Source organism: Erythranthe guttata, chromosome 6 (assembly GCF_056151865.1).
Source record: "Erythranthe guttata isolate IM_541 chromosome 6, IM_541, whole genome shotgun sequence".
NCBI classification, from domain to species: Eukaryota; Viridiplantae; Streptophyta; class Magnoliopsida; order Lamiales; family Phrymaceae; genus Erythranthe; species Erythranthe guttata.
This window is the reverse complement of record NC_142538.1, coordinates 7,482,842-7,508,395: the sequence shown is the minus strand read 5'-3', so window position 1 is coordinate 7,508,395 and position 25,554 is coordinate 7,482,842. Positions and strand designations below refer to the sequence as shown.

The following is a 25,554-nucleotide window of genomic DNA, read 5'->3' as shown; positions in this document are numbered from 1 at the left end:
GCCCAGTGTTGTGCTTGAAAACTTATATATAAAATAAAGAAAGGATAGGGCAACCTATGTAATCCTAATGATATTTTTTTTTTAATTTTCTCTACTAATTTTACAATTATAAAACGTTCAAAATTCAAACCAAATTGTGTAGAATCTATTCATTTTCAACCATACATCACTAATTATATTTATATGTACATTTCTTTTTAGGATTAATGAGATATAAACCCCTCAGTAAGAAAAATATTAGGACTAACCACCTCCATTTAATTTTAATAAGGCAAACCCCCTCATATTTTGTGTTAGAAAAAGACCCCCCAATCTTACGAGAAAACAGATACATTCATAGAAGTTAACTATCTTCCTAAACCACTGCAATTACGTTGAAGATATTCCAAAAATTTCTCCTGAACAAATCTTCATAAAAACACGCTATCTCCATCTTCTTCTCTTCTTCTCCATCTCCCCTCTCTTCAACTTTTCTCTTCCATCTTCCCAACGAAAACAGTTTGCTATATTCAACAAAGGTGAAGGGCCAGCAGTGTGCACTAGAGGCGATGGGATGCGGTTCACAGCGTTGGCAGCGAAAGGCGGTTATGTGCAGCACGGCGGTGAGCGGTTTGTGAGCAGGGACGTTGAAGACCGGTGGTTTGCGGCGACCATAGACGGTTCAGAATACTGCCTGGTTGATTACTCAAGAATAGATTTTCTAAACAATCTTGTTTTTTAGATCTACAAATCCATGGTCGCAATATTTGATGACTCGTAAATTTTGTTTCCCACGAAATTTATTTTATCAAAATCCACAACAAAGAAGGGATCATATGGCAAAAAACATAAAATATTGTAGTCATCTACACCCAGAGTTAACTGTAAATTACGGGTAGTTCACTATATTGTTCCGAAGTCAACTATAATTTTTCCGAAGTCAACTATAAAAAAATGTAGTCAACTTTAAAAAAATGGTTAGTTAACAATATTGCTGCCAGAGTCAACTATAAAATTAGATAGTCAACTAAAATTTTTCCGATGTCAACTATAAAAAATTAGCAGTTAACTATATTTTTTTATTTAATTCACTGTATTATTATTCAGTTGAAGAAACTATGGTGTTGTACAATGGAATATTGACGATAATAAATCTCATCTCCGGTGAAAACACAACATTTTATAGAGTAGAAAATAGATTGATTTCAACGGCCAAAAAATGAGATGTAGAAGAAAAGGTAAAGTAGTGGGAAGAAATGGAGAAAAATACAGAGAAAAAAAAAGAATCAGAAAGTGACGAGAAGAGAGAAAATGGCAGAAGAGAGGGATGAGAGAGGAGAGAGGAGAGAGGGAGAAGAAAAAGAAAACAAAAAACAAGTCAAAGTGAGGAAAAAAGGAATAAAGATAAATGAATGGATAATATAAAATGACGGATAAGAGAGAAATAAGTAGAAGAAAGAGAAAGGAGAAAAATATGGACAAAAATGGCATAATGGGCATCAACATACGACTAGGGGGTCACACAATTCAGAAAATATTATATGGGTTTGTTTATAAAGTGTCAATTATAAATTGGGCTTATACTCTATTATTTTAACTAATGAGGGGGTTATCCATCATTTTCGGAATAATTACATTTTTGGTCCCCAAGTTTGCCCGTTTTTCAGTTTTGGTCCCCCATTTACCGCAGTCAACAAAATACACTCTCGTTTTATCACAATTTAACACATTTGGTCCTGCCGTTTGGTTGACCGTCTCACTTAACAGTCAACCGTCATGTGCCACGCACGTGACTTCAAATTAGGGCTCAAGTCGTATTTTTCCCCCAAAATCAACATTTCTCTCTCTCTCTCTCTCTCTCTCTCTCTCTCTCTCTCTCTCTCTCTCTCTCTCTCTCTCTCTCTCTCTCTCTCTCTCTCTCTCTCTCTCTCTCTCTCTCTCTCTCTCTCTCTCTCAAATTCCCCAAAATCAACATTAACATTTCTCTCTCTCTCTGCCGATTAATTTCTGGGTCGAAGAAGAATCAACAAGAAAAGAGGAATTTTTCGAAGGCCATGTCGCGAAGAAGCAAATTCCCTGGTGGATTTGCCCCAAATTACGGTAAGCAGAACTCAACTTGAACCCTAATGTACTGTTCTTGTCATTTACAATGTGGCTAATATTTTTTTTTTATTTTTTTTCTTTCTTGTGGCAAAAAATCATTTTTAGAAAGAATTGGGATAAGTACTTGGAGTACTGTTAAAATGTATTATGGCGGGGTACTGAAACATGGTCCACAAACGAGGTACATAGGTGGGAGTGAGGAGTTTTTTGATTTTTCAAAACCTGCTGAGATGAGGATGCTTGATATGTGGATAATGTCATGGGAGTTGGGGTATTCTGATAGGAAAAAAATTAAATTTTGGTACAAATTTGGGGCAAATCTGAATATGGGTAGGTACTTGGAAACTGATACCGATGTTGCTTCTATGAAACCTATTAACTATGAAGTTGAAATATACTTAGAACAGTTGGGGTTAGAAGAAACTGTGAATGTGGTACCTACCTTGCAAACTCAAGTTGCATCATCAGTCATTACTGATGAGCAAACTGACAATGTTTTACCTGAATTACCCAATGTTGAACCTGAGTTAAGCAATGAGAGTGACAGTGAGGAAGATGGTGATGAGTTTTATGATAGTGATTATGACTTTGAAGAAGATGACAAGTTGTTTGAAGCCTATGTAGATCCAGATGCTGAGTTTGGTGGGGTTAAATCAAAGGGTAAAGATAAGGTCTCTGAATTTGTCTCAAATGATATGTATACTAGGATGCTTAATGAAGAAGGTGATGATGACTGTGTTAACAGTGACTCAATGGGCAGTGACTGTGGCTCTGATGATGAACATAGGGTTAAATTCCCCAAGTTTAATCCTAAAACTGACAATAAAAACCCTGAGTTAAAGCTTGGGTTGGTTTTTTCTACAAAAAAAAGAAGCAAAATTTGCTATAGAGAGCCACTGCCTTAGGAGGGGGATGATGATCAAGTTTTACAAGAATGACAGTAGAAGACTGAGGGCCTGCTGTAAGAATGATGGTTGCAAATGGTCAATACATGTTTCTCCAATGCAAAATGACAAGACTTGGCAAATCAAAACTTATGTGTCTCACCATAACAACTGTTATTAGAACTACAACAACAGCAGCCTCAAGTCCAACTGGATTGGTAAAACTTTCATGAAAAAATTCAAAGAAAATCCTAAGTTAGGCACAACTGAGTTCAGAAATGAAGTGTGCACAACTTTGAAAGCAAGTGTCTCCAAATCTCAAGCCTATAGGGCAAAGCAAAAGGCACTAAAGGCTATTCAAGGTTCAGAAGAAGAACAGTTTCAAAAAATAAGATCTTACTGTGAAGAACTCAAAAGAACAGACACAAATGCCACTGTTGTTTTAAAATTGACAGATGACACAGAAGGTTTGAGGTTTCAAAGATGGTACATTTGCTTTTCAGCTTGCAAAGAAGGGTTCAAGAATGTTTGTAGACCTGTCATAGTAGCGGATGGGTGTTTTTTGAAAGGGCAGAGGGGTGGACAATTATTGGCTGCAGTTGGGTTGGATCCAAAAAATAACATATACCCAATTTGTTATGCTATTGTTGAAGGTGAAACTAAGGAAACCTGGATGTGGTTCTTTCAGTTGTTAGATGAAGATATTGGCTTTGAGGAACAACACAAGTGGACATTTATGTCTGACAAACAAAAGGGACTTATCCGTGCTTTTGAAACTCTATTCCCAGGTGCAGAAAACAGATTCTGTGTTAGGCACTTACACAGTAATATGAAGAAGGATGGCTTTGGGGGTATGGCAATTAAGAGTGCACTGTGGGCAGCTGCAAAAGCCACTAGAATTGAAGAGTTCAAGAGGAGAATGGAAGAACTGAGGGCTATATATGAAGCTGCATACAATTGGTTAGTGAAGAAGCCTCCTCAGAATTGGACCATGTCTCATTTCAATCCATTTCCTAAATGTGATATCTTGTTGAACAATATGTGTGAGTGCTTTAATTCTTTCATCCTTGATGCAAGAGAGAAACCAATAATACCAATGCTTGAGTGTATAAGAAATCCGTTGATGGCTAGAATGGTGTTGAATAAGGAAAAATCTCTAAAATGGGATACAAACATTTGTCCCAAGATCAGAACTATCTTGATAAAGAATATGAAAGAGGCTGGTGAGTACATCCTAATGAAATCAGATGAGTGGAATTTTCAGATAGTCGGGATGTATGATCAGCATACTGTTGACATAAGAGCAAAGAGTTGCAGCTGCAGAAGATGTGATTTGACAGGTATCCCTTGCAAACATGCCATTTCTGCCATTTGGTGTAGGCATGAAGACCCTGAGCAATGTGTTCATCACTGTTACAGTGTTGACTCATATAAAAGAGCATATGAAAACTCCATTTCACCAATAAATGGACCAGAATTTTGGCTTCAATGCACTTTGCAGCCTCCATTACCACCAATGTATAAAGAAAAAGCTGGTAGACCACAAAAACTGAGTAGAAGAGAGCCAGATGAGCCACCTTCTGTTGGGGGAACAAAGTTAAAGGGGGTTCCAAGAATTAATAAGTGCAGAAAGTGTGGGCAAGCAGGGCATACTGCTAGGAAATGTGGAGGAAAATGAAAGGTTGTGGAAGAAACAAATGAAGTTGATCAAGGTGTGCAAGAATCTAGGGAATAACCTGATCAAGGTGGGCAAGAATCTAGGCAAGAACCTGTTACACAACAAAGCACTGCTGCAATGAATGTTTCTCAAAGAGGAGAAACACAAGTTCCACAGAGGAAGATGCAGGTAACTTTATTCATTTTTTATTCAGTGTTCTTCCTTTTTTCAATGTTTATTCTTATTTTAGTTTATTATTATTATTATATCACTGTTGTAGGTAAGAAGGCCAACAAAAAGGCAAGTGAATATGACAGGAACTTCAAATACTACCTCTACAATCAATGTAAGTGTTTACTGAACCTTTTGATTGTTTAATGTACTTAATGGTTTGTTTATTGAACCTTTTTCTTTTTGTTGATGTAGATGCATATCAATGAAGGTTCAAGTGTAAGTACTCATGTCATTGTCAAGGGAGGAGTTAATTTCATCACAATGTCCAACCTCAGATCTGCTTTTGGTATCCAAGGCTCTACAAGTTCTGCAAATCCATTCACTGCACCAAGGCCAGCCAAAAAGCCAACACAATCAAAGCATGGATCAAAGAAGACCACATAACTTCATGTTTTTCCTATGTTTGAATTGTTGTTGCAATGAATTTTGGAATACTTTATGGACATGTACTTTATTTTGTTTGTTTTGTCATCCATTGAAATGATGTTACTTTACTTTGGTTTGTTTTGTTTGTTTGCTGTTGTTATGTTTAATTGGAATGTTGTTCATTTGGAATGTTGTTATTTGGAATTCTGGATTTGTTCAGTTGGAATGTTTTTCAATTGGAATTTTTCTGGGATTTGGAATCCTTCATGCTTGTTATTTTAGTTGTTATATATATATTGATCTCATTTGTTGGTCACCATCACACAGTAGCACACATTACCATCACACATTTGCATTCAAAACATCAATAGTCTAACCATTCATTACATTCAAAATATTCATTACAAAAGTCTATATAAGAAGAGCATTACATCAATTGAGCTTCAACATCAGACAACATTACATCATTAGAGCTTCAAAATCATATGCATTGCTATAAACAAAAGCAAAGCAAGAATCACAACCATCAACTTCATTACTTTCTTCTTGTATAATTCAAGTTGAATCAACATCTTCCTTTGGTTTTCCTTCTCTTCTTTCATGTCATCTTCTAATTTGTTCAATTTCTTCAATAGTCCGGGAATAATTTGTTTTGACACATTTCTGGATCAACCCACTCAAAATAATTGCAATGTGATACTTTCTGTGACAAAAAAAAAAAAAAAAAAAATTTGAAATTCATAACTGGAATAAATGGCACCCCTTAATTTCAAATATTTACTCACCATGTAATTCGCACATGCAAGAAATCGCCGCCCATGGTTTTTATCAGTTCACGAAGTGTTTATTGGAAGCTCAATTCCACATTTACATGTATGAGCTTTGATTGGAAATGGTCTTGCACTTCAATCCCCAGAATCACTGCCAGTTTGCTGTTTTCGATTTGATGTGGTCGATCCACTACTCATATTTTCAAGAGGGGGAGAGAGAATTTCGTGATTTGGTAATTGGAATTTCTTCCAAAAATTAGGGTTCTTGGAAAAATCCCCAATTTGAGAGAGAGAGAGCGTGGAGAGAGAGATAAATGTTGATGTTGGGGGGGAAAATACAACTTAAGCCCTAATTTGAAGTCACGCGTGGCACATGACGGTTGACTGTTAAGTGAGACGGTCAACCAAACGGCAGGACCAAATGTGTTAAATTGTGATACAACGAAAGTGTATTTTGTTGACTGCGGTAAATGGAGACCAAAACTGAAAAATGGGCAAACTTGGGGGACCAAAACTGTAATTATCCCCTCATTTTCCCTTCTTTTATTTATTTTTCTCTAAATTTTTACCCATACTAATTGTTTCATGTCTTTAACGATCGATTTCATTTTATGAGAATTAATTTTGTATAATCTTTTGAGGAATGAGTTTGTTTTATCATATTTGTGTGACTACAATAATTTAAATATCACTAATAAATTTTATTAGTGTAATGTATATTTTCTTATTATAACTGATATTGCCATTTATTTAAATAATTACTATTTTTATTTTTAAAATGCAATCCCGTGCATCGCACGGGAGAAATACTAGTGCGTTTAATAGTAATATATATATGTTTTTTTATTATTTATTTTGAGACCGAAGGAGTTTAATAATGTTTTAACATGAAACATCCGTAATCTTACTTTTCACTATAATCTCGTCATCAGTCACCGGCCGACCAGTGTATGATGTAAAATGACCTTATTAATATTGTATAAGGTACCACTAATTTATTAATATTGTACTTCTCTTTTCAACACAAACTTTTGTGTGACATACAACAACTTATCAATTTTTTATTTTATTAACCATTCCATTATAAAATGAATCTAATTATTTAGTTATGAACTAAAGAAATACTTAAGTCTTAGTCAAAAGTTTAGAGGTTCATGCATCCATAAATTTAGAACATTCTATATAATAATCCAATTATAAAATATTCATATGTCTAATCTGGTATTTTATTCGTGTAACCAAATGATGACACGTCACATTGCAGCAAGTAATGAAACAAAAGAAACACTGCTCCATAGATACTTTATTGAAAAAAGATTATTAAATGATCCTCCATTTGATTGAACTTTACTTATTTTTAAAGAAATATACCATAGCCCAGCCTCATAATATTGCTCCACGTGTGAATTCCATTATATAATTGCGATTTGACTATAACCCAAAATTCTTATTCAATCATTATTTAAAATAATTAAGAAAATTATTCATTTGCAATCTTCAATACTAAGATTAAGATGGTGTTTGGCTAAACTTATTTTAAACAATTCATAAGTTTTTACGTCTGATAAAATGTTTTTATAGCTGATAAGCTGATTAATTTTTAGAATGTTTAGATAATGAGTTCATTTCTATTTTTACTCATTATAATATTTTTAATAAAAATGGGGGTATAAATATTTTTTTTTTAAAGATCTTATTTACTCTCCAACAGCTTGTTTTTTGAAAAAATAAGTTTTTATTTTATTTTACCAAACGCTTTCTAAGAGCTTATAAGCTTCTTTTAACATCTTATAAGCTTAGTCAAACACCCTCTAAGATTAAGAGGGTGTTTGACTAAGCTTATAAAATGTAAAAAATAGTTTATAAGATATTTTAGAGCTTATAAGCTCTTTCAAAGTTTTTGGTAAATTTTTTGTAGAAGCTCTTATTTTTTTTAAATAAGTTGTTGGAGAGTAAATGAGATCTCCCACATTTTTATTTAATATCTTATAATGAATAAAAATAGAAAATAAGTTCATTATCCAAACACTTTAAATATTAATTCTAAAAATAAGATGAAACAACTTATCAACCCTTAAAATATCTTATCAAACATACGAGTTTATCAGCTATTTAAAATAAGTTAGGCCAAACGGACCCTAAATAAAACGTGACACTTTTGTGGGGCAGTAATAAATACACCAAATGTGCGAAGAAGCAGGTTGAACACATATATCTACATGTATACTTCTGCTCCGATATTCCTTTTACTTCATCATCCACCCGAAAGAACCTTATCCTGTATATGGGCCTCTTTAGAGGGATGGTGAATACCTACAAAAATAAGTGACGGGACTAATGTTGGAGTTAGCACTCTGCCGATCACGTCAGTAAAGAACAGATAGGATTTTTAGAGAGGATTTTATTAGTTTTGAAGATAAGTAAGAATGATAAGTTTGTATGTAATCCGTGTTTGGTTTGATGAGTTCTTCTTTTATAATGCTTGGGGTATGCTTCCTTTACTCCGTGAATCCCGGCCGAGCAGTCCATTCTGCTCCTCGGCTGCGTCTGGTTATTCGAGCATTAAATGCCCCTGTCACGGCATTTAATGCGCCGTTGGGGGCGTCATGAATGCTTGTCAGATGCATTAAAGGCGTTCTTCCGTACGTACCCCAGCCTCCGATCTATAACAGAACTACCCTATATATAACCCGAGCGCCGTTCCAACACTCGGGAAGCCTTCTTGCAGCTCCTAGTAGCTGGGATCCTAAGCCCGAGGGAGAAACTTCCTTCTCCATTCTCTCCCTCGGGATTGATGTCTTGGTGGGCCTCTGAGCAGCTCTTCTTAGTGGGCCTCACAGATATTGGGCCGTTTGGACCATATATTAGTTTGAATCACTTATACAAATTTGTTTCCAAGGCTTCGTTTGGTTACTAAGATGGAATTAGTTAAGAATAAGATAATTTAATGAAAACTTAGTTAATATATCGGATCTCGAGACGTAAAAAAATATGCCCTTGATGGTATAAAATCCACACTGAAGACTTCACTCTAAATCCTACTCCATTTAGACCGTAGGAGAGTACATCGGACGTCGGATCTTAGACTAGCTGTGGTGAAATGATGAACGGACAATAATAAGTATGAAAGAGAGTTTAAAGTGTCCTTATTGACGTTAAATTGTGTCCTTAATCGGACTTATTACAAAACTTTATATCGAAAGATTTTTCTAATTGCTTCCTATTTTAATCCACCTTAATTAGGTCGAGATTTATATTGATTGTTCCATTAATAATACTAATTTATATATTTTCCTTCTCTATTTAGGAATAGTATTTCCGAGTCTTCTGCTTCTAATGGCTCTCGCTCGCGTCATACCACTTCCTGCTACTTTTTTTATGCGACCCGAGACATAGCGGTGGACTTTACCCATGCGAGCTATATGTCTGCGAGCTCTATAATATTTGAGTTCTTCACCGGCGAACATCTGGGTCGCCTTGGTTTTTGTCGTTCATTGAATTTTTGGTTCAATAAGCTTAGTTCTGATGGTCCGGCCCAAGCCCAAATGTACGTTTTAGTTTGTTGTTTGCAATTGCATGTTGCATATGCTATAGATCATTTATTATTTACAATTAAATAATATAAATTACATTTTTATTTTGTTGTTTGTATTTGGCGGATAATATGGGGCGATAAAATAATATCAATTGAATAAAGGCACAACGATATTAATATTATAAATGTAATTTTAGGAGGTAATTGAATTTTTAAAATCGAATCACATCTCAAATCTATGTATATTCTAATTACTATACCATAAAAATCCAGAAATACCAATGAAGTTCTTTTCTTTTTTTTTTTTTGTTGCAAAAATTGAAATTTTCGAATCAGAATCGGATTTTTTTTTAAATTTTGGCTTCAATTTGCTTATTTTGTGAAATATGCTTCAAAATATCTAAGATTTTAGTTGATTAACTAAGAATATTTCATATTATGTTCTCCCTAATTATGATTAAGATAACGTTGACATAATATTGACCACAACCACAGCTACAAATTCCTGACACGTAGTCTTGGGATTTTTGTGCTCGTTGAAATAAATCATTGTTAGTTAAAAATAAAATAAAATAAAATAAAGAATAGAGGGAATGGATTTAAACCAATAATTTGACCCTTATATAATATAGGAAGAATATAATAGAAACCCCCGTTGTGTTATGGGTTGATTACATGAAATATATATAGAGAAATAATGCAAGGTAATAGAGTTTGACTAGGTAACTAAATCCTAACTAATCTAGGTAACCGAATCATACTAGAATCCTAATATTAGGAGATTTCTATAATATAATATTCTCTAATACGCCCCCGCAGTCGAAACGTGACGAACGTGAAGACTGGACATTCACTTGCTAGCACGCTCCCGTAGTCGGAACGAATAAACTTCAAACGTGAAGACTGGAAACTTCAAACGTGAAGACTGGACAGAAACCGCGAAACACATCGCTAGAGAGAATTCCTCTGTTGAAATATCTGCCAAATTTAAAAAAAAATAATAATAATAATAATAAACGAGTGAGAGAAAAATAAGCAATTTTTTTTTTTTTTTTTTTTTTTTTTATCAAGATAGAGAGAAGAGATGAGAGAGGGGGAGAAGAGATGAGAGAGGTGGGAAGAAGATGAGTGGTGTTCGCCGGCCATGGAGAAGAGAAGAGGCGGCGGTTAGGTCTTAGACCATGGAGAAGAAAAGATGAATAAGAAGAAAAAGAAGAGATAGAGAAGATGCACCACCGGGGGAGGGAGAAGAAAAATCGGGTGGTGTTCATAGAAAGAAAGAAAAAAAGAAAGATATTAAGAATACCACCACCGGGGGAGGGAGAAAATTGGGTGGTCACCGCCATGGAGAAGAAAGGCGGCTAGGTTATCACCGCCATGGAGAAGGAAGGCGGCTAGGTTTAAAAAAACCTAAACCTGGTGCTCTGATACCATATAGGAAGAATATAATAGAAACCCCCGTTGTGTTATGGGTTGATTACATGAAATATATATAGAGAAATAATGCAAGGTAATAGAGTTTGACTAGGTAACTAAATCCTAACTAATCTAGGTAACCGAATCATACTAGAATCCTAATATTAGGAGATTTCTATAATATAATATTCTCTAATATATAATAATAAAAATAATACAATAGGATTTTATATTTATTTCAGGGTAACTTTTCAAGAATATATATATTTATTTAAAGAGACTTTTCAAGAATAAAGGAATGAATTTAAAACCTATGATATGATCCTTATTTAATAAAATATAATATTTTAGAGGCGAAGAGGCAACAGTGACAATAATATTAAAATCAGGTTCATTTCACCTCTCCCATAAATTGAATTTGATGAATCAGACTCTAAAATTTATTTATTTTGTTCTTTTTAATTTCAACACCTAAGAATCAGTGGCAATCTATCTAAATCAAGAATATGACACGTGTCAAATGTGGAATGTCCACTAAGCTTTCTAATGTGGTGTTCTTACAATCAACACGTGTCGAGTTTCCATTACTTCCTTATGGAAACAATTACAGTATATTTTATATTTTATTGCGTGCCCTACAATTGATGCATGAATTCTGACTTAAATTAGTGCTCCATCTTTAATGCATACGAATTAAAGATAATTTATTACATAATTCTTTTTTTCTTCTTTTCTTCTGCTCTTTATAATATTTAGCTATCTGTTTCTTTTAATAGTATTTTTTTAGTTTGTACACGAATTAGTGATTTCATTAACTGTGTCTAGGCCCGTATGGGTATAGCTCAACTGGTTTTAGGATGGTAAGTCGGAGCAATGACCTATGATCGAATCCTGGCAACCGCAGCATGTAAATTTCAACTCCAATAAGGGTTGGTTCCTTGTAGTCCCTAGATTCGGGTCCGCTATCCTAGCGGACCGTTGAGTCACTATGAATTTATATCCCTCCATCAAATACTTGTCGGACCAAGGGATGAGAGTCATGGGGCGAGGGATTTCACCTTTTGGAGAATTTAAATGTGTCTTGAATTTATGAAAAATGTATTTTTGTAGACTAAAATGACCTTATCTTATAATTAATAAGAGAGATAAATGAATTAAAAAAATTGTATAACAAAGAATTCATAAGGTACAAACTGGAAATTAAATAATTAATGCAGTATTGGAAATCTAAAGCGACATATAATATGGAACAAAATATTTTTAAAAGGAGACAGTTATTATGGTTATAGAAAATATGGCAAAGTTTACTTTGTACCCCTGAATTATGGGGTGTTCGCAAACACACCCTTCAATTATGAAACATATCAAATACCCCCGTATATTTCTATGTACTAAAATTCACATATATTTTCAATAGACTAAAGGTCGAAGTAAGATTGTAATTGTTCAAGAAAACATTACAAAAGTAATGGTGTATGCGACACAAACTATAATTCGGGGGCGCAAAATAAATTTGCCCTAAAAAATATATAGAAATTACCTGTAAATTTTAACTAAAAATTTTCTCAATATGCGCGTCCTCTTTAATCTCAAATATATTATTCTCTCTATTTGTTTCTTGAAATGTATATACGTCACAATATACAATTTGTAAATTAAAAAAATAATTCTGAATTCAATTTAGGATTTAACAATCAGGTGAAGGACCACGAAAATAAAGACGTGGGCGCCTCTAATGGGGGCTATGTTGGTGAATTTTGGTTATTTTGGGGTTTAGTGTATAATTAATTAATTTATTTTAATAATGGAGTTGTCGCGGTAAAGGAAAAAGGGACTCAGAATCAAAGTGGAACCCTCAAATATCTTCCACGTATCCTTTGTCAACTCCCTCCAATCAACCACCTTTGACATTTTATTTATTTATTTATTATTATGATCATAAACTTTAGGAGTACTAATTATCTATTTTATTAGATAATTATTTCATTAGTTCAACTAAATGAAACTAGGGATGAAATATTTATTTTATTAAACAAAGTTGTTTAAAATATGTTTTAGAACACAATTAGTAATTAATTGTGTTTCTTGAGACCTTGCAAGAAGGGATGACATTATATTAGATTCGGGCGCGTTTGTCTATATCTGAGATTTAATTAATATCTCTGAAAAATATATAAAATTTCAATCTTATTCGCTCGATTTGCTTGACCATGTTAACACTAAACGAGATGTTTAATATCCACGTAACTTCAAAATATGTTGCTTGTGTATGAACAAACAAAATAATTTCGAATTTAAAATACAATATTCTAAAAAATTATAAAAGTAATATAAAGTGGATGATTCAAATATATCATTAACTAATTTTATTTAACTTTCACAATACATAAAATTTTAAAAGACAAGACCGTTACGGTGGGTATACGATAAAAACCCGGTTCAATGCATACCCTCGTAACTTCGCTGTCCGGTTTATGTTTATGTTTTTTCTTTTTTTTTTCTCCATTTTTTATTTGATTATCTATTAGAAGAAATAAAATTATTTCTGATCACACTTAACAAAATTAGCGTGGTCCCCACTTAGGTAGTTAGGCTAATAACTTTAGAGACAATCTTCATTTGTATTCGTGGGACCCATTAATTTTTTATTTTGTTTAATTATTTCTCTAAATAATGTGTTGACAAGCTGTGATGTGGCCAGCTGTTGATTAGGGGAGAATAATTAGCTCCTTGCTTAACTAAAGGTTAGGCTAACTGTACTAACTCTCGCAACTAATATTGATTATTCCTATAATCCAGCTTTGATCGTGTCTTAATTTGGTTATATATAGGAAACCAAACCTTAATTAAGACAATTATATAAACCACGTGGCGCACAACTACACTAGTTTAATACTGTCTCTTTTTAAAAATTATTTTGTTCCATATTATCTGTTACTTTAGATTTTCCAATACTGCATTAAATGCATTTTTCCTATTTTAACTTTATTAATGAAACTCTAATCATTAATTTTCTCCTATAAATCATTAACTAATAAAGGTTGTTTTAGTTATTTTTATATGATTTTTCTAAAATCAAGATATATTTATTGAGTTTCTTAATCTTTGTGAAAAATGAAAAGAGACACTTATTTAGAAACGGAAGGAGTATCATTTTTTTTCTTAATTTGATATATAATATTACTATATAGTTTAATTTTAAGGGTATATTGTTTGACTCTAATCGTGTCATTATAAGACTCAGATTGTAAGCTTTGAGATGGAATTCATTTGATACGTGTTAGATTTAGTTCTAACCTCTCGGTTTTTTGGGCAAATTACGGCCACCCTTAAAATATGCTTAAATTACGAAAAAAACCTCTCATATTTGGATAATTATAATAATCTAGATCTTTGCATTGTCTCACATGTTCACTTTTACGGTGTTAATTTACCTATGCAAGGGGGTGGTTTTTCGTAAAACAATACATATATGAAGATAGAGATTATAATTATCTAAATAGATATGATTTTTTTTTTTTTGTAATTTAAACTTACTTTAGGAGTTTGCGGTTTTGTAGAATCTACACATGCTGAAATGCACCATGTAATTTTACACCATTGATCTACACATAATAACACGCATCCATGTGTATTTCTACTCGATAGATACAATTAAACTTCTATAAAATAATACAGTCGGGACTAGGAAAATTTTAATAATTTAACGAAATATTAAATTATCAAGTTAATAACATGTTTTCAACGAGTCGGGACCGAGTAAAACTATTATTTAATTGATGTTATTAATTTATCAAGTATTAATTTATCAAAGTTCTACCGTAGTTATTCATGTAGATCCATGTCGTGTAAAACCACATGATGTGTTTCACCGTATATAGAATCTCATAAACCGAAGTTAGCCCGCCGTTCGCTTTTTTTTTTTGTTTTTCTTTTTGTTTTTTTTTTTTTTTTTTTATCATCATTCAAAACCTAGTATTTAGTTTACTATCTTCCATAATAATCGCTTATAGAATATAAATTACAATATTAGATTTGGTCTCTGATATTGAAATTTCATTATCTGTTTCTTATTTACTTAGATTTTTCCAAAATTTCTTGTGTTTCAAATGACAACATGATGAAAAATTTGAAGAAAATAAACACAATAAAAGTATTAATTAAATACCAATTCCAGGATTAAAAACTATGTACATACAAAATACTAAAACAACTGAATATATGCGCACTAAATTAAAATAAAAAAGAAAAATCCAAAAAAAAAAGATTAAAAAGGAAAATAAATAAAAAAATAATAAAAAAGAAAAATTTCCGCTTGTTTTCTTCTATTAGATTCTCCTCAAATCCACCACCACAACGCTGACGTTATCGGTGCTGTGACGAGCCAAGGCCAGCTTGGTCAACAGGATTGACGCATCGGAGCAAGCCTTGTCGGAGCTCTCACCGGCTTCCGTCACGGTGATGTCATTTCCCGGCGATCTCGGCGGAGATGGCGGTTTCCTCGACTGAAGGCACATACGCGCCACCCCACAAGCGGTTTCGTTCGATACAACATCCCAAAGCCCGTCGCTCGCAAGAATTATGCACTCGTCTTCCGCCGTACGCTCGGTGATTGTCACCTCCGGCTCCGGTATCACGTACGGTTTCAAATAATTATCACCTGAAAATTAAATGATTTGATTAATAATTACCGAATATAATTAAAAAAATTATAATTTGATTAATAATTAATTATTGGATGTAATTAAAAAAATAAATTAGAATTGAGGATTTACCGATTGCTCGAGACATGGCTAAGACACCAAGAACTCTTGGACCGTCCCAGAAGATGACCCGGCCGCCGGCTTCTTGGATCCGGTTCAGCTCGTCGGGCCGGTCCGGTTTATGGTCCACGGATAACGGAATCGCGACTCCGTTGCGGCAGAGAACGGCGCGTGAGTCGCCGCAGTTGGACACGACGATCTTCTCGGGGGTGACGACGGCAACCACGGCGGTGGATCCGACGGCGTCGCACTGCGGGGTCTGTAGCTCGCAGCGGCAGCCGGAGGTGAAGACGGCGGCGCCGCCGTTGCAATACTCGCCGACTTCTTTATCCATCTTCGAGAAACTCTCCGACATGGTCCGCTCCCACGACGGCGAGCCGCCGTTCTCGAACTCGTGTTTCACTATTTCGTGCATTCTATCTCTGCACCTACTCGCCACCTGAAAATAAATCCGGTTATTACATCTCGATTTTTAAGAATGAAAAAAAAAATGTAAGAATGAATGATTTGTGTCGGAGAAAATATTTGTTGCTTACATGTGAGCAGCCATGGCCGTCGTAAACTCCGAAGAAATGCAATCCCGCCGTCGAATTACTGTCCGGCCGGCAGAATGAAGGGTGGATTGCGACGGAATCTTCCATATCTCTCCTCCTTCCACAAACAGAGGTCATTCCAAACTTCGGACAGTCGGGATTCCCGCCGTTTTCATTCGCCGAACACGACGGCGACGCAGACAGATCCAACGCCTTGGTCGCCGGCGGTAACTCGCCGGCCACCTGATTCTCCTTCTGCTGGACGACTTGGCAATTCTGAACTCCGTTCATGCACTCCATCGGAGACAAAACCGGAACAACGGCAGGAAGAATCCTCTGCCTCTTCCTTCTCCCGCCGCCGCCGCCTTCCAACGGCGGCGGCGCCACCGATGAATCGGTGGGGACAAAATTGAACTGGTGGATTTCCATCCTCCGCCGCCTGGCGGATCTCGAACTCGGCTCAACCGGGGCGGAGGTCTCCGTCTCCCCCATATTCACTCCATAGCACATACCAGCCATGAATCTAATCAAATCAAACAAACGAGGGTATTTTCGTCTTTTCAAATCTGATGAAGAACTGGAAATTGAAGAATTGAAGATTATATAGTTTGATGAAAAAATCTAGAGAGAGAGACACGCAGAAGAAGAAGAAAAAGTAGAGAGAGGAAGACGAGCATTATAGTAGTAGGCGATTAGGGCGGGCAGCTGCCCGTCACCGTCTCGGGCAAGAAAGGGGGCAGACATACACAGGTTGGTGTGACGTCGAAACGCTGAATGCAAGACCGGTAATCTGGGCCGTCGGATCTACGGATCTGTTGATTGAAGGAGGAACACGTGTCGAGATAGATTTAGATGGCATGTACGTGGACCAATGAGGATTAGACACGATATGGTGAAAGTAGGGCCCCGTCCTTTACTGACACGCATGTGTTGTCCTGGGTCGGACGAGGCCCATGGGCTGTTATATTTTACCTTTTTATTTTTGTTTTCTTTTTTTTAAGGAATTATTTAAAGCTCAACGAGGATTATCACCACGTGGCAGCATCGTGGTGTACGACATCCGGTGTTTGGCTTGCTTTTTCACGCTCACTTGCAGCGCGTGCAACATAAAAAACTTGATTACATTGTTATTTGTTAACTTTATTTATTTTATCTATAATTGTTTTTTATTTAATAATTAATAAGTAAATCGAAAACTTCAATCAGTCCATCTGTATTTAGATCAGTTTGTATTTTAAAATATTGAAACATGAAATTATAAATTTAAATTAACTATACAAGTATTTTTTTTAAGTATTTTGTTTTAAAAGATAACATTCTATATTTAATAAAATGTCTGTTAGTATTAATTAGAAAAAACATACTATATTAAAATTTAAATTAAGGAGTAGCTTATAATCTTGAGTCTTGACAACGAACTTATTTTCTCTACCGGTAAAATTAGTTGCCAAATATTTTGCTACCCACAAAAATCGTGTTGATAGTACATTTATAATGAAAAAAATGATCATGTTTTATATAAGGAAAAACAAAAAGTGGTCTTAAAATATGGCTGATGTAACATACACACCCAGTACATACATTTAAATGGATTCGAATCATCAATCTTTTATAAAACACCAATCAATATGAAAGAAGCTCATACTACAACTCGGTTAAAAAATAAATATTTTGTTCACCATATCTTCTCTTATTCTAATGGAGATTGTTTAATAACTGAAATATATCCATTTTTATTTTTTTATTGTAAGTAAATAAAATACTCATTTACAACCGAAGAATTAAAAAGAAAAAAGAAATAAAGGGCAATGTTTGTTAGGAGCGTGCGCGGAGTGCGAGTGGGGGAGTAAAAGTTAAGGTTGTGAAATTGCAAAGAAGGCATCTAATAGTTAAGGGAAGGGAGGTGAGATTGAGACACGTAGGGGACCACACGTCAACGTCAATTGAATAGTACCTGTTTAGTTTGTTGGTCTGGAGCATCGACGCGTGTCCAACCAATGACGTGGATCCTATGCTGCTTTTTCTTCTACACGTCTCGCCCTCTTCTCTTCTCGGCTCCTGCAGTGCCGTCCAACCCAAATTCACTTTTATTTCTTTCCCATTCCCCATATCCGTTTTATTAAATACTCCTAAATACTAAATTATATGTTTTCACAATCTTTTGCATCTTCATTTACTTCAATATTTATTTGAATGTTTTGTTAGAGTACTCAGGAAAATATTATGATTAGTTTGTGTATTATTTTGTTGATAGAGTTAAGTCTGTTTATAATAAGACATATAATAAGTGGTGAGAGTCCATGAATTTGTTACAGAGTTGACTTAAATTTTTTCGGACTTTCTTGCGACAAAAATAGAAAATATGACAAGAATAAAATAAAAATGAAAAAATCTAAAAGTGTTTTTTGCATTAATTTAAATTTTGGATGAACTAATTAATAAAAACTGTGTGTGCTAAATAGATATATAGGTATAATATAAGGAAAATGTTATAAATTGAGGATGAGCTTGAATCGCACCTGCTTGTAACTCTAGTTCTAAATATAACTCTATAATAAGAGAATTCTAATTATACTAACAGTCTCCCTCAAATTCAAAGTGGATGATAGACCAACTTAAGGTTGTTAACTAAATTACAATGGCGTCTCTTCAGATGAGGTATGTAGTGTTTGGGAGTCCCGATGCTTGAAGACTTGCAAAATTTCTGACAACTCCGATAATCGTCTTGAATGTTTCGATTGCATAGATCGGCTAATGACGATCTTGATGGTACATTGATCAAAATATTGATTGGAACAACATGCACGCAAATGCAATAGTGATTTGTGATAGCGATCTGACCGCAATAAAGAAGAAGAAACAACAAAATCAAGTCTGGACTACAAAAAGTACATTCATCTGTGAAAAGTAGTGATTTATGGTGTTTTCCATCTTAGTGGAACCGAACGAAAATGGGGTAAACACCAAAATTAAGATTGAAGAAAAATAAGAGCAATAATTACTGGTGTTTTTCTTTGTGGTGGAAGCGCGATAAATAAGAATAAACGCTACAAACAAGATTGTAATGACAGACAAAAAGAGTGTTGTTTATGAACTTTTTTTGTTTCGATAGAACCGTACAAAAGATGGAAAAACACAACAACCAAAAAAAACATCATGGCTCTGATACCATATTAGAATACTTAGAAAAGTATCATGATTAATTTAATTTCTGTTATTATGTTACAAAATTACTCTATTTATAATAAGAAATATAAGTCTAGATACAATTTAAGTAGAACTCTAACAAGGTGTTTGGCTAAACTTATAAGATGTTAAAATGAGCTTATAAGATATTTTAGAGCTTATAAGCTCTTCCAAAATATTTGGTAAATTTATAAAAAAAGATCTTAATGTTTTTTAAAAGGGAAAATAAGGAATAACCCCCTCAATACACAAAATAATAGAATCCAGACCCATTTTAATATTCACTATTTGTAAAGAAATATAAAATTAACATTATGAATTGTGAGACCCCCCTCACGTGTTTATTATTCCAATTTTGTCCTTTCTTCTCCCACTCTTTCTCTCCCTTCCCCCCCTCTCTTCTCAACCGTCCCTTTTTTTTTCTCTCCTCCCCCTATTTTTATATTTTTTACGTATCTTTTTTTTCCCCTCTTTTCTCTCATTCACTTTCTCCCCCCCCCCCCCCCCTCTCTCTTCCCTGATACGTCTCTTTCTATTTCTCTTTTCTTTTATTTCTCTCGAATCATTTGCTCTGTCTCTCTTCTCTACTAAAATCGACTTGTATATCTTCTCTACCAAAATTGACGGATCCATAGCCGCCGCATCTTCATGGCTACCATTGGTTCACCCGGTCTAATAACAATGAAATGTTCAGATCTGTTTTCTGACAAAGCAGCATCCGCCGCCGCTCTTTCTTAACGCACCCCCCACCGTTGGTTTTCTAACTAAAAATCTCCGCCGCTAGAGTCTTGCATTATTGTCTCGGAGCCTTATGCTCATTTCATTGGCTCAGATCTATGTTTTCAAGAAAAATTACGGCTAGTGATAGTTGTATTGTGGAAATTCAGTTTTTAGAGAAATTGAATTTACAGGGAAGATATCCATATGCTTCAGACTATTGAGATCATTTGGGACTTTGGGCGTAATTGTGAAAGTGTTGGAGTTACTTACCGATGGATAAATAATTTAACGGTGGTGAATTTTAGTCATAAAATTATGGTACATGAATGATCATTAACTACTATAAATTAGTAGTTAACTATCACAATTTATAGCTAACTATTAAAATTTCATAGTTAACTTTCACTATTTTGTAGTTGACTGACACAATTTTATAGCAAACTAGTACAATATTATAGTTGAGATCGTTTGGGACTTTGGGGGTAATTGTGAAAGTATTTAAATTACTTGTCGATGGTTGAATAATTTGAGGGTGGTGAGTTTTGGTCTTAAAATTGTGGTATATAAATGATTATTGACTACTATAATTTAGTAGTTAACTATCACAATTTATAACTAACTATTAAAATTTCATAGTTAATTTTCACTATTTTGTAGTTGACCGACACAATTTTATAGCAAACTAGTAGAATATTATAGTTGACTACTAAAGTCAGTAGTTAAATTCATTAATTTAGTTTTTCACTAATATTTCATAGATCTTTTCCAGAGAAAAAGGTAAAAGTAAAAAAAGATCGAAATATAATTAAAAGGATTAAAATAATTAAAGGAGAGAGAGAGAGAGAGAGAGAGAGAGAGAGAGAGCAAATTGATCGACCGATCCTATTTAAATGGAGGGGGTTCTAGTTCAAAAGAAAAATGTAGGGATAGTATTGGGATACGTAAAGTGGAGGGGATTGGATCATATAAAAAAATGCTTCATACCTAGTTCTAATATTTTTGCTATTGAGGGGGTTACGACTCATTAACCCTTTTTAAAATAAGTTGTTGGAGAGCAAATAAGTTTTTAAAAAAGTACCTCTACCCCATTTTTTTTATTTAATATCTTACAATGAGTGAAAATAGGAAATAAACTCATTATCCAAACACTCTAAAAATCAATCCTAAAAAGAAGATGTAAGAGCTTATCCGCTCTTAAAACATCTTATCAGACGTAAGAGCTTATCAATTGTTTAATATAAGCTTAGCCAAACACCATCATATCTTATTAATAAAAGTAAGGTTGCTTATTGTAAATCCTATTAAACTTTTCCCTCTCAGTTGATAGTTATAATTGTCATTTATTTATTGAATTCTTTTTTACTATTTCATTTTGTTTAATATAATCAAGTTTAATATATAAAATTAAGTATCTGGATTTTTTTTACTCCAAATACACGTATCTTTTAATTATAATTTATTTTATTGTTTTATTTTATTTAATATAATTAAGTTTAATAATTCCGTTAAGTATTCAGACTTTTTGGCCCCAAATCTACATATATTTTCCCATTAAAATTGTCATTTTACTTAATATTAGTTTTATGGGAAACTTATTTAATTGTTTAGAAAAATATTTGGTCCTTATTTTATTAATAAAACTAAGGTTGCTCCTGATAAACTTTTGAGATTTAATGGCATCATTGATTTATAGTAAATTTGTTGGGGCGTGTTATGCTTCATAAAGAAGAAGATTCCTCAAACTTCTATCTTAACCGAGATAAGATAAATATACAACCATATGACATAAAACATAAAGTTAAATTAATAAATATGAGTTATGGATGGAGGATTACCATCAATACATATAGCAAAACATCAAAATGAATTGAAACTTCAATTTTGTTGTTTAAATTGAACTTTACTTTTGTATTAATATACCATCACTCCCGTGCATTGCACGGGCCAAAATCTAGTCTTATTAATAAAAGTAAGGTTGCTTTGGTAAAACCTATATTTTTTTTCCCGCTCATTTGATAGCTATAATTGTCACTTATTTAATTAATTTATTTAATATTATTTATTTTAACAATACTTAATTATTGGCTCCTATTCTTTTGCTCCGAATCTCTGTAATGTATTACTCACCCCCATTATTAATATCCTGTATATATTTATTTATTAAATTAAATTGTTCGTATTTGTTTGCTCAAAATTAGGAAAAATATCAAAAATTACCAATTTTAATGTATCATATTATTAATTTTTTGGGTATATTTTATTTTTAAATAATCTTTTTGAATTTTTGTTTGCTCAAAATTTGAGAAAATACAAAAACAAAATAGCGATTTTATGGGAGTTAATGATCTCTCTTGCGGTTCATTGGTTGTTAAATTAATTAGGCTAATTAAATTTCAGTCATTTAAATTAGCCGCATCACAAGTCAAATGAATCAACATAAATCTTAAAAAAATCAACAATTCAAAAAAATTAGGTTGAGCAAATCAACGCATATCTCTTCAAATCTAAATGTTCACACCGACGTAACTTCTATTAAGGATTTTTCTCTGCAACTCTAGAACCTTGCACTTCGACCAGCAATTTATAGAATCAACCAATTGTATATCTCAGTTGAATTTGACGGGTGTCATGTTAGGAGACATGAGTTTTGGCCATCTTGATTTTTTCTTATTGGAGTGAATAAATGATATTTCAAATGATGGCAACAACCAGGGGCGTACCCAAGCAAAGGCTTGTGGGGTAACCGCCGCTGTAGAGGTTTTTATTTTTTTACTTTTTTTATCTTTTTTTTCCTATTTTTTTTTTCTTATTTATTTTTATTTATGTATTTTTAGATTATAGTATATTCGTTCCCTAAGAAATAAGTTAGCCTCTTATATTACATAGTTTTTAAATTAAGAAAGTTTAAATATGATATAGTTATAATATTATTAAAAGAAAAAAATTAGTTAATGTTGCTTAATCGAAATACCCCAAAAAATAAATTCGGGGCTCTGCCCCCGAACCCCTGTAAATCCATAGTTTACTTTTTTCTCGAACTCTCACCCTCTCCAAACAAATCACCATGGGTCCGCCCCTGCCAACAACTGATTATTTATATACTTGATCATTTATTTGTAACATGCTTATTATTTCTTGTGTACTATTCAGTGATATGTTTCAGTACTTGGATTGATGAAACTATTGCATATTGTTAAACATATGAAATGCAATTTTGTGATTATTAAGGAAGGGAAATGTAACACGAGCTTATCAAATAGTGAAATATGGATTGGACTTCTCCATATTAATGAAAGTTTTGGGGGATTTTATGAAAAAGCGCGTACATTAAAATACGAGGACACAAATGTCATTATGTCTTTCTGGTATGTTATTTTAGTTTCATTAAGTTTTATTTTGTTAAAAAATAATAATATTTTTCACTATGTACTGATTTCCCTACTCTCAATTAAGTTCATTACGGGACAAACAATTATCATTAATCTATCCCGCATGAATGGTCTAGTGGTTGGAGCAATTGAGTTTGTATTAATTGACCCAAGATCGAATTCCTTTGTCAATGTCGCTAATGGAGATTGTCACACATAGTTATCCTTATTTCTGGCAACACCAATTAACATTTAATAATTCATAAATCAGATTCACAAATATAAAATTTATTATAAATCTGACATTATCCATTATTTAACAAAAAATACTCACATTATAAATCAGAGTAGAAAGGGCCTTTTTTCCCGGGAGACATTGTAAATGGAAGTAGAGCCTAGTTTATGACCCTAATCTTTCAATAGTTGTAAGGGAGGCACAATATATTGTTGTCTGCGGTGTTTACAAAGGAAATGAAGAATAAAACGGAAGCCCATGAAACTCGTCTCGCCTTAACTAATAAGTAAATTGATATCATTTTATCTATCTATCTATATATAATATAAAAAGATGATATATGTTATATATGAATGACATGTGGTAAATGCCTATGTTATACCTCCAAATTGCTTAGTTCAAATTCAATTGACGAGGTGTATTCCTCAATTGGTTAGTTGTCAATTTTCATTTTGCATGTATTTTAATTCTTTCCTATTTAACATTTGTACATTCATTTAAACATTTACCACGTGTGTGTATATATATATATTATTTTAAAAATTTGAAAAATATTATCTTATTTATAGTTTCAATATTTCAAAATATATTTATTGAATGTCTTAATTAAAAATTAAGGATACTCAATTTTCATACGAATATTCAAATAATTTTCAGAAAAAAAACATTTTTTTAATATTCAAATATTAAAATAAATGCATACAATTGTTTTTTTTTTAATTTAACAATATTTTGGAATATTCGAATATCCACTCAATAAAAAAAATTGTAACAAAAATGTTTTATTTTTATATTGTACTGTTTAATAAATATACAAAAATTTTTGTTAATAATAATTTGAAATTGCATATTTCTATTATAAATTCAATCAATTATACTGGATTAATTTATAAAACTGGTATTTTTTTATTAACATATTATTATATTAAGACAACGATTGTATTAACAATTATTGTATTTTGAATTTTTTTTAATTTTCAGATTTCAAATTAAAATCGATTATTTTAATCTGAAATTTAAATATTTTGGAATACATTATTATATTTTGAATTTCCTTTTAATTTTTAGATTTCAAATAAAATCGATTATTTTAATCTGATATTTCAGTTTTTCGGATTTCAAATTTTATATTGAGTTTCAAATTTTTATTTACCATAAATTGTCTATCAATTTTCCGATTTTATGTTATATAATTTCATTTCTTACATATTTAAGATGATTGATTTTAATTGCCATGACCAATTTATGGAAAATATCTAACCAACAATAAAGATTCTTCAATATTTTTCAATATAACTAATTACACATCATATAACAAGTGTTTGTTTTTCACTACAAGGCATTTTTAAATATATGAAACCTATCTTATTCTAAGACAACATTTTGACTTTTTTTTCCCTGCATGTGATCTTTTCTTGATTTAGTTTAATTTTGAATTCAAAATTCAATTTTAAAAAACGTGTCTTTACAGTTAAAATTCTTTTATATTGCAAGATTTTTTTTAGAAGTTATTGTCTTATTTTTTTGGGTTGTTTCCTTTATTTGTGTGATTTGATTTCGTTTACTAATATATAAATCTTTTGAATTTTTATTTATTCCATAAAATATGGTTGATACTCAATACTATTTAAACCCCTCGACATTGATTTCATTTTCAATACCACCATTCCATTACAAAGTGCACAATGTTCGTATTATATATTTTCATATCGCATATTTTTTCCTTTCTTATAGATTAAAAGAATTATATATACATAGTTCTATATTCATAATTATTTTTATATATACACATATGATTACTATTT

At 32.8% G+C, this 25,554-nt stretch overlaps 2 protein-coding genes across 2 annotated transcripts; one reads left to right on the top strand and one right to left on the bottom strand.

The window, feature by feature from the left end:
* The first annotated feature begins 2,761 nt into the window (after positions 1-2,761).
* Positions 2,762-4,644, top strand: LOC105969249 (uncharacterized). The gene has a single exon (XM_088818954.1). The coding sequence runs from the start codon at positions 3,196-3,198 to the stop codon at positions 4,642-4,644; it is 1,449 nt and encodes a 482-aa protein (XP_088675080.1). The 5' UTR covers positions 2,762-3,195.
* Positions 4,645-15,072: 10,428 nt separating this feature from the next.
* LOC105960407 (protein phosphatase 2C 37) lies at positions 15,073-17,177 on the bottom strand. The gene is made up of 3 exons (XM_012984575.2): positions 16,244-17,177; positions 15,720-16,146; positions 15,073-15,604 (listed from the first exon to the last, which is right to left on the bottom strand). The coding sequence occupies exons 1-3, from the start codon at positions 16,757-16,759 to the stop codon at positions 15,273-15,275; spliced, it is 1,275 nt and encodes a 424-aa protein (XP_012840029.2). The 5' UTR covers positions 16,760-17,177; the 3' UTR covers positions 15,073-15,272.
* Positions 17,178-25,554: the final 8,377 nt, after the last annotated feature.